This window comes from Panthera onca, chromosome A1 (genome assembly GCF_046562875.1).
Source record: "Panthera onca isolate mPanOnc1 chromosome A1, mPanOnc1 haplotype 2, whole genome shotgun sequence".
NCBI lineage: Eukaryota > Metazoa > Chordata > Mammalia > Carnivora > Felidae > Panthera > Panthera onca.
Window position 1 is genome coordinate 8,023,602 of NC_138339.1, and position 15,493 is coordinate 8,039,094.

Here is a 15,493-nt window from a genome sequence, read left to right on the forward strand (position 1 = left end):
ATGCATTTGCCTGTCTTTTAAAAAGTCAAAGCACCATCTGCCATGCCTCTGTAAAATTATCCTGTGGGCATTCCAATTATACAGTACAGTGGTTAAAAGGATTTGAGTCATAAAGTTCTGGAGTCACAGAACTCAACTAGTGTGAAACATTAGATAAGTTTTTGCCAAGGCTCAGATTCTTCGCTTGTAAAATTCAGAAATAATACTATCCTCACAGGATTAGTAGAACACTTAAAAAAATAAGACAGATAAAGCACTTAGTGCTCTAAAGGAGAAAGTGATAAATGTTGGCTACTATTGTCAGTCTCAATACTATGCTTGGGAAGAGATCCATAGTTTTTAACAGCTTTATTGAGATGTAACTCATATGCCACACAATGTGCCCATTTAACATATATGATCCTAAAGTTTTCAGTATATTCATAGATAGATGTCACCATCACCACAGTCAATTTTAAAAACATTCTCATTACCCTTAAGCTTTACCTATCACCCCCCACCTTTCCTTTCACACCTTAGCCCTAAGCAACCACTAACTGACTTTCACACCTTTCCTTTCACACCTTAGCCCTAAGCAACCACTAACTGACTTTCTGTCCCTAGGGTTCCTATTCTGGACTTTCACAGAAGTGGACTCATACAGTATGTGGTCTTTTAGGAATGGCTTCCTTCACTTAGCGTAATGTTTCCAAGATCCGAACATCAGTACACTTGACCCTTCAACAACACGGGTTTGAGCTACGCAAATCCACTTACAGGTGGATTTTTTTTTTCATAGAGTACTGCAAATTCATTTTCTTTTATGATTTTAATAACACCTCGCCTCTAGGTTATTTTATCATAAGAACACGGCATATAACATACAAACAAAAACGCTGACTTCTGACCAATGGGCTGTTAGTAAAATTTGGGCGGGGGGGGGGGGCTGGGCTGGAGTCGAAAGTTATAGGTGGATTTAGACTGCACAGGTCTGACTGCACAGGTGTAGACAGCACCAGCACCCCAAACGCCCACGTTATTCAAAGGTCACCTGTACTTTTTTTTGTGGCCGAATCAAAGCCTGTAAAGAATTAGCTCATGATCAGTGTTCTCAAGAAAAGGCGGCAGAAGCTATTTAGAGGACAGAGTAATTGGGGAGATAGAATGGCCAGGGAAGATCAACAAGGCAGCACAAAGCGGGGCTTTGGAGTGGGACCCTTAGCGCTACACCATCTTGCTTCTTACTGTCTGACGTTGGCCAAGTTACTGGACGATGTGCACAATGAGGATTTCTTCAACGAACACTTACACGGAACTCGCTAAGGGCCCGGCACTGCTCCCCCCGAATCCTTTCAGGAGCCGTGCAAGGCAGACAGTACGGTTCCCATTGCTATTTTTGCAAGCAAGGTAACTGAGGCACAAAGAGGCTACTGCCCACCGAGACCCGGCTGGCAAGGGGCCACGCGGATCCCCACCCACACGGGGGCACTCCGGTCAACTCAGAAGATCGCGCTGCACACGCCGGGAGTCGCTCGCCCTAAGGCGCTCAGAACAGCTCCGGGCAGCTAGACGCGGGTACCAGCGCGCGCACTGCGGGCCGCGCCCCGCACGCCAGACTCCGAGCCAGGGCTGCGGCCGGCGGCTCCCACTCCCGCCCCGCCAGGAGCCCGACGTGAAGCCCGGCCCCGCCACCCCGGCAGCCCGCCGCGCCCGCCGGCTCACCGCCTCCTCCCTCCATCGCGAGATTTCCTGCGGCCGGAGGCGGGGCTGGGAGGGTGGAAATCCGGAAGTGGGTTCTACCATCTCCTCCGAGCCGGGGAGGGGGGCACGGAGGGAGAAACTAACGGCGTGACGAAACGAGTTCCTCGTTGGGGCCCCCTGCCCAGAAACTCTCGAGCGTGAAGCTTTAGCAGATGAGCTCGATCTGCTCTCGGCTGGAGGGTTTTAAGTTCCCGTCCGCGTCTTCGCGCTTCCTCTCCCCGACAGGGTCCTGGACGATAGACGTTCCCTAAGGCCCCTGATTCCAGAAGCTACGGTGTGGCGTTAAACTAGTCTCGCGTGAAAAATAAGTCTCGCGCGCCCGGACTGCGCACGCGCGCGCTGTGGCGCCCTCCCGCGAGCGGAAGGCGTGCTCTCGGTTCCGGAGCGGACTCCGCCGGTCTGGGGAAAGTAGCCACTGCTGCCGCACCATGGCGTCGGTCGGGACCCTCGCCTTCGATGAATATGGGCGCCCTTTCCTCATCATCAAGGATCAGGATCGCAAGTCTCGCCTTATGGGACTTGAGGCCCTCAAGGTAACGGGACGGACGCTGGCGGTGGGATGAGGGGAGGCGGCCGAAGCCCGCGGCTCTGCGCCTGCGCAAGCATGGGAGCGGTTCAGCCATGTGCTCCCCGGAAAGGTCGGGGATCCCCTCTCGTCTTCGGCCCTGCACCCCGCTCCTTTAGCTCGGGAGAGGCCGATGTAGAAGCCTTTAATCCCGGTTGGGGAGTTGGGGTGGAGCCGCTGGCGCCCTTCAGCGTTGGGTGGGGCGGGTTCAAGTCCTAGGCTCTGAGCCCGCGTCTCCGATCGCTTCTCCAGCCTGTGGTCGTTCCTTACGGTGTTTCCATCGGGAAAGGCAGAGGTCATTCTCAGGTCATCCGGCTGCGAGAGAAACAATAGCCCATGAGGATGCCGTTCGTTTTCTGGTCACTCCTTAAAGACTTGGTCGCTTATAGAGTAATTTCTTGTAATGCGTGGCGTGTTACTGGATGCGGTGTCGTGAAAATTAAAAACGTGTGCTTTTAACGCAGAAACTTACCACCGCCAGAGTGGAAAGTGGACACCAGTGACCGTAACACAAGGCAGCGTGTGACTGGAATCACCAGTTACGGATGCAGCTAAAAGTTGGAGGGTGTGCTAGAGACGTTTAGTGGAGACTGGCTTGTGATGGGGGATGGCGTCACTGCTTTGAATGCGAGAGGGAGCGCGCTAGCACCTGGGGGAGAAGGGACAGCAAAAGCCGAAAGCTGGGCAGAACGCGTGGCACGTTGTAGGGCAGAAGAGCCATCCGGTTTGGAAGGAGCACAGTCCAGTCCCAGTGAACGGTAGGGCCCCAAAGGAGGAAGCCCTCGAATGCCCCACAGTCAAGATGTTATGCCTGGAAGGAGGGAGCCCTTGAGGGGGTTTTGAGCAGGCCCGCGGTTGAGGTAGGAGAAGAAGCGTGCTTCAGAAAGTAGGGTCTGGTGGACCACAGGGGCTAAGAAAGACCAGAGGCGTTGAACCGCCAGGAGTCCAGGTGAGCCCAAGCCTGTTGAAACAGACGAAGAAACCGTAGAGTTCCCTCGCTGTTGGCCTTGGGACAGGCTGCACAGCCTCTCTGAACCTCCTTTCTCGGCGGGGGCAGCACGCCTCTGTGGAGCTGGGGATGAGGACCGGACGGGGCAACGTAGGCAGGGGCCACACGGTGCTCGACCTGCGGTGGATACTCGAGCGCTCGTGTCACCTACGCCGCTTCATCGTTCGTTTCGAGGAACCAGCAGAGAACACACCCTCCGGTACCTCGTGCGTAACAGCACGACAGCAGCTACGTGTTGTGCGTGAGCTGTCAGGCTAGCTAGTTAACGGGCACTCGCACTCTGCATCACACGATCCCCACGCTCGGAGGTAGGTATTGGGGTGCCAGCTGCAAGCGTGGCCCCGGAGCGGGTAAGGTGGCAGAGCTGATCCAGAACGGGGCCATGATTCAAGCCCACCCTGGCTGACTCCAAAGCCGGACTTCGGAGCATCGGCAGGGTTAGCATTCGGGGCCAGGTCGTTCTTTTTGTTGTGGGGGCCTGTCCTCTGTCGGACGCGGAGCAGCCGACGGGCCTGTGCCCACTTTGTGCTGTTAGCGGCCCCCACCCCATTTGTTAGAACCAGCGATGTCTGCAGGCATTGCCAGGGGGCTGCTGAGGGACAGAATCCTCCCTGGTTGAGAGCGGCTTACCTGTGATTACCTTCCTCTAAAAAGTCCATTACGCTGACAGGTCGGGCAAAGTGTATTTTCGTGGTTACCAGTATTGTCACCGATCCGTGAACTCTGTGTCTTGTCTCAGCTGCCAGATGCAGTGACTAGGGAGGGCTCCGCGGATCATGGGCATTTGAACCGCGTTCCGTGTCGGTCAGCGTTTTGATGACTGGAGGGCCTTCGGTGCATTAGCGCTTCAAGGATCAGAGGGCATATGTGGGGGGGACACGTGGACCGCCACCGTCACTGGAAGGGAACTAGGTCTCAGATTGTGGGGGGCATTGAAGAAAAACTGAAGCTTTCAGACTCCATGTTGAGGCACTAGGGAGTCATTGGAGGTTTGGGGACCGGCAGATGACACGGTTGAGGAAAATGGGTGAGTTAGCTGGGCGTCGGATGGACCTAAAGGACAGGAGGTGAGATCAGAGACCCCGGATTTCTGTAGGGTGCTGTGGAGCCAGGCCAGGCTGGTGACAGCAAGACTAGGAACGAAGGAAACAGCATCTGCAGAAAAAACACACTGCTGATCGTGTGTGCAAGCAGGAAAGGATGCTTGCAGGTTTCCATTGAGTTAGCTGTCGATGCCCTTGGCAGATGGCAAGGGTGACTTTTCACCTGTGGGTTGTGTATTGACTCAGCGGTCAATTTCTGGGTCTATTTCTGCAGTAAGCCTAGTATGCCGGTTCAAGGGGCTGTACGTGTACCTCTGGACTCTTCACATGAGGCTAGCATTGCAGGACGGTCTTGCAAGGCCTGTCCCTGTCCCGTCAGACCACACCTGCTGTGAAGTGGGGCAGATAAGAGAACCTGCCTCGTAGGTGTGCTGGGAGTTAAAGCTCTAGGCTCTCGTTCTTTTGCGTAAGAATTACCTACTAAAGCTGGTGGTTGTTATCACGCCAAGGTTTAGACTTGGGTGTTGCCTCTTAAATGCAGAAGCTTCTGGAGAACAGAAACTGTTCTGTATGATTGGATTTTATAATCATCAAGTGTATGCTTCTAACTATTAAAAATTGGGGGGCCTGGGTGGGTGGCTCAGTCGGTTAAACATCTGACTCTTGACTCCAGCTCAGGTCATGATCTCATGGTTCCTGAGTTCAAGCCCCGTGTCGGGGGGTGCCAGCGTGGAATGCTCTCGCTGTCTCTTCTGCTCTCTCCCTCTTGTGCTCACTCTCTTTCTCTCTCAAAATAAATAAAAATAAACTTTAAAGAAAATCACTGAATTATTAAAGTTATTTGTAACTGGAACCTTTTCTGTGTCTTTCATTTAGTCTCATATCATGGCAGCAAAAGCTGTAGCAAACACAATGAGAACATCACTTGGACCAAATGGTAAGAGACTACCATTCTGTGTTAATGCGTGTTATGTCTAAATCGTGGAGAGTTGATGGAACCCTTTTATAGAAATTTGGGACGTGGAGCAGGGGGCGTCCTAGGCCTCCGGCACTAACACACTTGTTTTGTGTATTTCAGGCTTTAAACACGTTTGTAAGTGCACGTACAATTTTAGGCCAGAGGTTTTTTTCTTCTTTTAACATTTTATTAGCATTTTCCACATCAGGGCTGTCATTTTTGTAATTAATACATTACTGATGCTCCTCACCCCCATTTCTCTAGTTTTAGCCCTTTAGGTGGTTTTGTACTCGCCATTGCAAAAATGTCTGCACACAGATACTCTTACGTATGCTGAATTTTTCTGATAAATTCTGTAAATAGGCATTGGGTCAAGAGGTCTAGCCTTTTTTTTTGGTTTTTGGTGCAGATTGCATTTTTGTTTGGTTTTGTTTTGGGGGGGCTTTTTTTGTTTTTTTGTTGTTGTTTTTTGCATAATGTCATTCTAAACGTTGCTGTCTTCCTAGGGCTTGATAAAATGATGGTGGACAAAGATGGCGATGTGACGGTGACTAACGACGGTGCTACCATTTTAAGCATGATGGACGTCGATCACCAGATTGCCAAGCTGATGGTTGAACTGTCCAAATCACAGGATGATGAAATTGGAGATGGGACCACGGGAGTGGTTGGTAAGAAAGCACATTATCCTTACTTGTTTGAGAGGCATTCCTTAAAGTCACGCCCCCCTGCCAAGAGCGTTTGCTCTGAATCAGATCATGAGAAGACTGTTGCACAAATCCAAGTTGAAGGACACGCCGAAATACAAGCGGCCCAGACTCTTCAGAAGTCCTTGTCCTGGAACAACAGGACAGTTCTTCAGGGGAGAGTTAAGCGGCTCTTCTAGATCAGGGGAGCCAAAGAGAAATGACACGCGACTGTAATGCAGAACACTTGATCGGATGCGGGCTTTTTCTTTATTTAAACTGGGGGGGGTGTTTGGGATACATGGGAGGATTTGTGGATCGTGCATCGCAGAGTAGTGCCCTGTTAAGTGTCCTGAGTGTGACAGGTATGTTAGAGCGCTAGGGAGATTGCCCTCGTATCTTAGCTTACAGCTGAGACGTGTCATGATTTCTGCGCCTCTCACATAGTTGAAGGGAATAGGTGTGGGTTCGTAGAGAAAACAAATGTGGCAAAATAGTGTTAATCAGTAAGCGATTCATTTGAATGTTCTTACGCTTTCTCTGAAGTTCTGATATAGTTAGAGATGGGGAAGATGGAAGAGAAATAGCTTTAACGTTACCTTTTCTGCAGATGAGGTTTGAATTCATTTATTCAGCAAGTGTTTGTTGGGAACCAAGCACTGTTATGGACGTGCTTGGAGTATAGCAGTATTGAAACAAAGATCATCATCTTTGTGGCCCTTAAATAACAGGAGGAAGGAAGGTGGTGGGGAGGATAAACCATAAGCATATCATATGTAAATTCTCTTATCACCAGCACAAATTTTACTGACTAGAAATCCCTCTCCTGGCAGGGCGCCTGGCCGGCTCAGTTGGTAGAACATGCAGTTCTTGACCTCAGGGTTGTAAGTTCAAGTCCGCATTAGGTGTAGAGATTACTTTAAAAAATCTTAAAATGAAATCCTTGGCTCGGGAAACACCAGATTTTTGCCCTTAAACATTCTTAGGTTACGTTCTTCACTTAACGTTTTGTCCATCACTCCATCACTGAGAGCTGAACATCCGTTTATAAGGGGTGACCTGTTAGATCTTTGCTAGAAGCAAAACCAGAATCTCCCTTTTAAAAAAACAGCCTCCCAGATCCTTTTGCCTTAATTTTGGACCCTTCACATTTCCAGGGTGTAGCATCTAATTGGTATCGATGGTGTAAGTGTCAGTGCTTGCCTGACGTGGTTGTGCGCTGTCTTGTCTGCAGTCCTGGCCGGCGCCCTGCTGGAGGAAGCCGAGCAGTTGCTGGACCGCGGCATTCACCCGATCAGGATCGCCGACGGCTATGAACAGGCCGCCCGCATTGCCATCGAGCACCTGGACAAGATCAGCGATAGCGTCCTCGTTGACATGAAGGACACTGAGCCCCTGATCCAGACAGCAAAAACCACGCTGGGCTCCAAAGTGTACGTTTACAATACGGTTCTTCAGCGCTTCTAGAGGAAGCAAAACGTGTGTGCTTATTGCTAAAAACCTCCTTTTATAACGATCGCACGGAGCTTCATGCGGACTCGATGAACTTCTTTCCGCTTTTGTCGTTATTTTGCTTTGCTTTGTTTCTAATACAGGTGTAGCCACATGCATCTTGTGTTGTAGTTGGAAACTGAAGTTCCAGGCTTGGGTATTAAATCCTCTCAGTATTTGTAAGAGATCCAGGGCTTTGATTTAGCAGTCAAGCAGAAATAAATGGTCCTACTTGGGGAATGTTAGCCTTCAGAACACCTTCTACCATTTCTTTGCTAGGAAGCCATTCAGGAGGAGAGGCTCTACTTTTCATTATTGACCAAGCAAGTTACTGGTCCAGAATCTTAATTTAGTGAGAAGGGGCAGTCGTGAAAGTGACTTACATGGGGTGTTTTCCACGCTTGCATAATGCCTGCTATTTACCAGGCCTGCTGCCACATCTTAAGGGCACAGAGACACAGTCCCTGTCCTCTGGAGACCCAAAGCAGCCTCGGCCAAAAGACACACTTATTTGAACAATAATGGAGACCTGTGGGCTCTTGGCACGATGTAGCATAAAAATTCTAGTATGAGGAGCTTTATTACTGGTTTTTCGAATCAAGATCAGGGTGAGAAACATTTTAAACTTTAATTTGTGTGGTAGTTTTAGCAAAAAGGCATGGCCTTGATTCAGAGGTCAGGGGAAGTGCAACAAAATTGTGGCCCTCTCCACCCCTAGGGAAAAGCCTCTGCCGCCGTGCTGTGCTAGAATGTGCTGGGTGCCAGGTGCCCTCTTACACGGGTGCTGAGACCAGCTGCTAGGCAAGGGGGCCACCGGGATGGTCTCTGTCACGGCGCACTATTGTTCTCCTGAAAGGAAAGTGTCCTAGTTGAAGTGCACGAATCTTATCATTGCTTTGTAAGTTGATCTTGTTATATTTGTAAGTCTTTGTAAAATCCACGTATCTATAGGTCTTTACTACAGAAAATGTTCAAAACAACTGACAGCGGCCAAACATAGCGTGAGGCAAGTTATAAATCACTTAGGATACTAACATTTACGGTTTCCCCGTTATCTTTTCTCTAAGATGAGTTGAGATTTCATGCACTGTTTCAAGTATTAAATTTCCCTTGCAGTTTTTCCAGAACCAAAAGTAAATTTATTGAGCAATTTATTCAGATGTTTCAAAGTTTTCAAAAAAGATCCCCACCCCACCCCGCCCCCGCCCGGAACTGATGTTGGTGGAAATTCCTGCAAGGGAAGCAGCCACGTGGAGTCCTCTGGCTTCTTACTGAATGCTGCACCCCATTTACACGAGATGTCGCTTTCTCCCGTCCCAGTTTATGGCTCTCTCTGGGTTCTGTGGATCCCAGCTTGAGAACCCCTGCCCCAGACTGTCGAAAGTGCAGGTTCTAGTGGCATAGCTGTCTACAGAGTCTGAGCGCCCTTCGTTTTATAAGACGTATCTGAGTTGCCACGTTACGTTCTGGGTCCTGCTGTGGCCGCAGTGGAGTGAAAGGTTGCTCTTTGTTTTCATCAGGGTTAACAGCTGTCACCGGCAGATGGCTGAGATCGCTGTGAACGCTGTCCTCACCGTAGCAGACATGCAGCGCAGAGACGTGGACTTCGAGCTCATCAAAGTGGAAGGCAAAGTGGGCGGGAGGCTGGAGGACACGAAACTTATCAAGGGCGTGATCGTGGACAAGGATTTCAGTCACCCACAGATGCCAAAAGTGAGTCCGTGTCCTGCACGGCTTCACGCTGTTTTTCACTCCTAAATCCCCGAATTGAAAGATCCTCTTTGTCCCCACAGCAAGTGGAAAATGCCAAGATTGCGATCCTCACGTGTCCTTTTGAACCGCCAAAACCAAAGACCAAGCATAAGCTGGACGTGACCTCTGTGGAAGATTATAAAGCCCTTCAGAAATACGAAAAGGAGAAGTTTGAAGAGATGATTCAGCAAGTAAGTCTTCCCCTAGCTTTCGTGAGGTAGGTCTGTAGGTGGTAACGTGGCCCTCACCTTTACCGTCTTGATTCTTCAGCGCGTGGCTGCAGATGCTGTGTCGGTGTGAGCCCCCTTTTTTCACTTTTAAGTTAGAAGAGTAACCAGCATTCACGGCGAGAAGAAATCAGGTGGCACAGAAAGGCTTAAGGGGGAAGAGACCCGATTCACGAAATGGTCACGTGTCTGGAGCGCCTCAGAGAATTGGCTCCGTGACCTTCGAGCTGTGCTGTTGATTTTACGATACTGTCCCGGACACATCGAAGCCAAGCTCGTATGTTCAGGGTATAAACAGCTCAACTCTCCTCCTCGGGCTGCTAATAAGCGTGCGTTCCCTGACAGTGGTTCCTCTTTGGGCCTCTGTCCTTGGGGGCTTCCAGCATCCGCACACAGGGCTACGTGGACGTGGGTATCGGTGGAAACGTGCCTCGTGACAGATAGGCAACAAGTTACGTGGATGTCTCCCTTCAGGGGGGGAGTTGGGTTCGTCTGCTCCTGCGTGATCTGTGTCTCTGCCTACCTCATACCAGGCACCGTCGTAGGGACCTGAGACACAGCAGCGACCAAAGTAGAGCCCTTGCTCTTGCGGCCCAGAGTAAGGGGGTGGTGGGTAGGGGCCGTGCTAAAGACGGGGCCTCTCAGGCAGAGACCCACCTGCCTGGGGGAGGGGCACTTACCCAGCTGGGGTAAGCTGGGGCGGACAGCGTGTGCAGAGGCCCTGAGGCAGGAGCAGGGTTGGCACGCTGAGAGGTCGGAGGGGCTGAAGACCCGTCACCTGGGCTACAAGGCTGCGGTGGAAATGCCAGGCAGGGTGCCCGGGGCGACAAGGTGGCAGGACCTGAGAGGCCGAGGGAATCGGATAGGTGTGTTGGTGGATATGCAGGTTGCTGGGGATGATGACAGGAAGGTGGTGGGCTGCATGTTTTTAAAGAAAAGGAATGGCCCAAAGAGGAACGTTGTAGGTACTTGTGAGGGGCACGAGGGAGGAGAAAGAGCCGTGTGAGGACAAATGCTGAGGCAGGCTGGTTTCCGGGGGACAACCAGGGTTGGCCCCCGGGGAGAACGTGGCAGAAGCGAGGAATGTGCAGGAACGAGTCGGCTGTTAACGGACAGAGGGTCACGGAAGAAGGAAAAGCAGAGAGCCGGACTCGAACTCACGAAGTGTGAGATCATGACCTGAGCCGAAATAGAGTCTGATGCTTAACTGAGTGAGCACCCAGGTGCCCCTGAAGTACTGATTCTTAAAGCATATCAAGAACTGAAGTGATTCCCTTTGATACTTGCTCATTATTTGGGATTTGGGCCTGACAGAAGGTAGACACTTCTGTGCTTCCTTCCTTCTCTTTTCTCTGCTTTATTTTAACGCTCCCACCTTGCACGTCCCTCTGTGCGCCTCATCTTTTTCCCCGAGCACAAGGAATACTTACTAACGTGATGGGCATTTTTCTCCCCCGCAGATAAAAGAAACCGGCGCTAACCTAGCCATTTGCCAATGGGGCTTCGACGACGAAGCCAATCATTTACTTCTTCAGAATAACTTGCCTGCGGTGCGTTGGGTAGGAGGACCGGAAATAGAGGTAGGCGGCTCGTGGGAAGAGACTTCCGAACGCAGGGCTCAGGCTCGATGCCTGTGCGTGCTGGGGGCCTGCTTGGGGAGCAGTTGCCGTGAACAACCACAGTGTCAAGGCTCCACAGACAGAGGGCCAGCGGGGAGAGAGGAGAGTGCTGCGATCTTTCTCTATTTCAGCCACAGTGCTGCGAGTTTCTGGTGTTCCGTGGGATTTAGAAATGCTTTCCGTGTGTCGTCCCACTTGGCGCTCTGAGGCAGGGACACCTGCTTACCCACTGGTGTGTCAGCCACACGCCGACCACCGTCCCACACGTGGTCCGTGCCCCGGGGCAGGTTCGGCCCTCACCGCAGCCAGGGTGCGATCCGGTCAGGACACGGTGCTACGGAGGGTGGTGGCGTCGCCCCGAGACACCGGCTCCTCAGAAACCCACTCATTTCATAGGCCTTCTTGGGTTGACCTTGAAATTTGAGGCTAGAGTGGATTGCAGTTCGGGCACAAGGTAGCCCTGGGTGGAGTTTGGCTCCTCTGCGGTCTGATCGTGAGAGCCCAGTGCTCACCAGCGCCTTCCTCCCCCGACCCACCCCGCCTAGTTGATCGCCATCGCGACAGGAGGGCGGATCGTGCCGCGGTTCTCAGAGCTGACCCCTGAGAAGCTGGGCTTCGCCGGGCTCGTGAAGGAGATCTCCTTCGGGACGACTAAGGACAAGATGCTGGTCATCGAGCAGTGTAAGAACTCCAGGGCTGTGACCATTTTCATCAGAGGAGGAAATAAGATGGTGAGAATCCTAGTGACTTGCCCTGCATTGTTTTCTGCCCTTGGTGTAGGGCTTGGTTTTGCCCAGAACGTGTTTGACTGAGATACGGGTGCCATTTCTCAAAAAGCGATCATTTTTCTCAAAGAAACCGTGGCTCACCGAGGTGTAAAATCACCGAAGACCACATTCGGTGCTACCTGTTCGTGCAACGCAGGCCTTTTTTGCGTCGCTCGGGTGGAAGTAGGGGCCCAGGTGCATCCACGCTGCTAATCCCCCTCCCTCGAGAGCGGGTCTGTACCGCCTCGGCCTCAGTGAGACGGGCCTCAGGTGTCTCTTGGTCGGTTTTGGCTCGTCTGACCACTTCCCGTGGCCACGTGTCCCGAAATGAGTCACTGGCTGCCTCCGCCTGGTGTTCACGTAACCACGTGGCAGAGAAAAGGGGGAGAACGGCAGAAATCACCTGGTAATGAACATTCTGGCGCGTGCTCTCCATTTGTTCCTAAGCAAGGTGGCTTTGATGCCGGTACCTGGCAAACAGAGGTTCAACCAGGCGCTGCGGATTTGACTCTAAAACACTAGATTGTGCTAATGTTAACTTCTGCGGAACTGTCTTCCCTAGATCATCGAGGAAGCAAAGCGATCCCTTCACGATGCCCTGTGTGTCATCCGGAACCTCATCCGGGATAATCGTGTCGTGTATGGCGGAGGTGCCGCCGAAATCGCGTGTGCTTTGGCCGTCAGCCAGGAGGCGGACCAGGTAAAACCCGCGCGGGGCCTCCAGGCCTAAGGCGTAAGGCAGTGGGACTGAACAGACTGGGGGAAACAGTGTCGTCGCCGTGGGTGAGCAGCGCCTGGTCCTCGCCCTTGTTCTGAGGCGCGGCCTCCCGAAAACTAGCATTGCTCAGCCTTTTCAACCTTTCCAGCCTTGACAGTAACCGTTCTCCAGTCTTCAGTGTCCTCATTTGAAGTTTCAAATAAATTGAATATCGTGACTGTCATAGCTAAAAGTAGAGCTGATTTGTTTTCAGACTCCTCTCACATGTCTGTCTTCTCCGTCCTTACTCTGTCGTGACATTTTAATATTCTGGTAGTTTAACAGTAATCAAGACGGCCTATTCTTAGAATTCTTCGTGAGTTAGGTTTTCAAAGTATGCGATTTAATTTACCTTTCCAAAATGGCTGGTTTTTGTCTTGGTTTTTGCTAATAAGCACGCTTACCTGTACCCTTCCAGTGCCCGACCTTGGAGCAGTACGCCATGCGGGCGTTCGCAGATGCCCTGGAGGTCATCCCCATGGCCCTCGCCGAAAATAGTGGCATGAATCCCATCCAGACCATGACCGAAGTCCGAGCCAGACAAGTGAAGGAGACGAACCCCGCTCTTGGGATTGACTGTTTGCACAAGGGAACAAACGGTGAGAGCCAGTCGCAACCCGGTGGGGCCGTGTCTGGGTCAAGACCGGTGCTCTCCTGCTGGCCGCACGGTGTGCGGTGCCTTCCGTGAGCTTCGATACTTCCGCACTTCAGATATCCGGGTCCTAAGTTGTAGAATGTTTTGGTTTGATTACCTGAGGATTTGGTCAGACTGCTGGTCCTGTAACGCGGCACTCCTTAATAACAGTAAGCTGTGGCACGCTGGCTTACACCAAAGGTGACTTCCGTTTCAGTCTCTGGTTTTAGAAAGTCCTTCTTCTCTTGCTCTTTAACACCGATGTCTGTCAGGTAGGTTCTGGATGTCACAGGAAGCAGCCCGGCAGGTGACTTGGTGCCGTCTGCTTATTTCGTGCTTTTGTCCAGGACTCAGGGGTGTTTTCAGATATGACGTACTGGGACCGTAGCCATGTGTGTAGTTTAGAGGGTGATTTCACTTCAGCTTGTTGGAATGGTGGTGCCAGTGATTTCTCACTAATGGGGCCAGGCCCACATTTTTTTTTTTTTTTTTTTTTTTTTTTTTTTTAAATGTTTGTTTTTGAGAGAGAGCACGCAAGCGGGAAAGGGGCAGAGAGAGAGGGAGCCACGGAATCTGAAGCAGGCTCCAGGCTCTGAGCTGTCAGTACAGAGCCCGATACGGAGTTCGAGTTCGAACCACGAGATCAGGACCTGAGCTGAGTTCAGATGCTTAACCAACTGAGCCCCCCCAGGCACCCCCAGGTCTGCACTTTTGCAGCCACTCCCAGCCCACGGAATCAGATGATCTGTGCTTTTATGTAGAACAGCAGCTATGTCCTGGTTTTCATGTTCACAGCCAGCAGAGTTTAATAACGGCAGCAACTCTTTGTCAGACAGATATTCACGTTTTCTTTAACTTGAATGCCTGGTTCTGCTGAAATTTGTTTGCATCTTTCTTGGAATTATTTTGTTTCATATACAGTCTGATTTTTTCACTTACATTGGGCTTTCTAAGTTATGTGAGTGAATATTTTGTGGGATGAAATGTCGCTGAAAGGTTTTAGCCAGTCACCTAGCACTTTGGCTTGTCATTGAAGAGAGGTCCCCTTCACCCCCAGCTTTCTGGGACCCAGGTTCAAATTCCAGACTGTCCTCTGGAATAATGGAATCTTACTACCCCTCTGAAAATGTAGCTGGATGAGTGGTTTCTTCCGGATTTGGGTTTTGTTTTAGAAATTTTTTTTTTTAATTTTTTTTTTTTTTTTTAGAGGGAGCATACACGCAAGCAGGGGAGGGGCAGAGACAGAATCCCAAGCAGGCTCCACGCTGTCAGTGCAGAACCCGACACGAGGCTCGAATTCACAAACCTCGAGATCGTGACTGTGTGGAAATCAAGAGACACTTAACTGACTCACCCAGTCGTCCCCAGATTTATATTTTTTTAAGTTTCAGTGTCTTTGTAAAAATGAGAGCAAGTTAATATCAAATACATATGTTTTAGGATAATTCATTTATTTGTGTTTTCCAGATATGAAGCAACAGCATGTCATAGAAACTCTGATCGGCAAAAAGCAACAGATCTCTCTTGCCACACAGATGGTTAGAATGATTTTGAAGATCGATGACATCCGTAAGCCTGGGGAATCCGAAGAATAAAGAAAAAATTGAGAGTAAATGTAGTAGTAAGGTTCACTGTTGTGATTAAATAAATGGATGTCTTGTGATGCATCTACAGTTATTTATTACTGTGTCTTTTTTCAGACACTGTAGATGCTATAATAGAAACAGCTATTTAGTTACCATGGTTCTCCTGTTGAAAGTTCAGTTATGGGAATGCGGTCTCGCAGGCTTTTGTATCTGTTCTATTAAAGCAGTCTCTTTAAACAACGGCTGTCTTCTCTTCGAGTTAAGAAACTGGCTGTACCGACCCAATGCTGCCCTAATGAAGGGGGTTGAGTAGATCTTTTTTTTTTTTAATTTGTAGATACTTGTAACAGCTTAAACATGGAGTTTGGTCTCAAGCTTTGAAAGAAGACCGGGCTTGGTCCTATGAAACATATTTAAATGCCGCGTGTCTCTAAGTAGACCCATCCTGAGGAGTGTGGGAAAGCGTGAGATTGGGGGGGGGGGGGGGGGTCCTAAGTGCTTTGAGCTGCCAGCCACGTAGCGAGTGTGGGACTGGAGCACAAGGCCAGCGTGGGTTCCAGCCTCATGTCCCCTGGGTGTTTGGTTGCCCCTGTCCTGACCCTCCCCAAACGGTCGGACCCCTGCTCCCCTTGCAGAAACCTGGAGGGGCCGTTAGAGCA

At 50.6% G+C, this 15,493-nt stretch overlaps 2 protein-coding genes across 6 annotated transcripts in view; one reads left to right on the forward strand and one right to left on the reverse strand.

Annotated features, from left to right (window-relative positions):
* The window catches only part of ATPSCKMT (ATP synthase c subunit lysine N-methyltransferase), a 202,183-nt gene extending 200,180 nt beyond the window's left edge, over positions 1-2,003 (reverse strand). For 3 of the 5 annotated variants that reach the window (XR_009610655.3, XR_009610654.3, XR_009610653.3), the window contains exon 1: positions 1,702-2,001. Coding sequence is in view for 2 of the 5 variants with exons in the window: in XM_060634358.3 (XP_060490341.1) it covers positions 1,702-1,717 (16 nt within the window). In the remaining 3 variants the exon portion in view is untranslated. Of the gene's footprint in view, positions 1-1,701 lie in introns of all 5 variants that reach the window. The other 2 variants (XM_060634358.3, XM_060634357.3) reach the window with 2 other exon arrangements.
* On the forward strand, positions 2,002-15,074 carry CCT5 (chaperonin containing TCP1 subunit 5). The gene is made up of 11 exons (XM_060634351.2): positions 2,002-2,273; positions 5,234-5,294; positions 5,822-5,986; positions 7,236-7,434; positions 9,013-9,205; positions 9,286-9,435; positions 10,932-11,051; positions 11,636-11,821; positions 12,420-12,557; positions 13,033-13,213; positions 14,716-15,074. The coding sequence occupies exons 1-11, from the start codon at positions 2,169-2,171 to the stop codon at positions 14,841-14,843; spliced, it is 1,626 nt and encodes a 541-aa protein (XP_060490334.1). The 5' UTR covers positions 2,002-2,168; the 3' UTR covers positions 14,844-15,074.
* Positions 15,075-15,493: the final 419 nt, after the last annotated feature.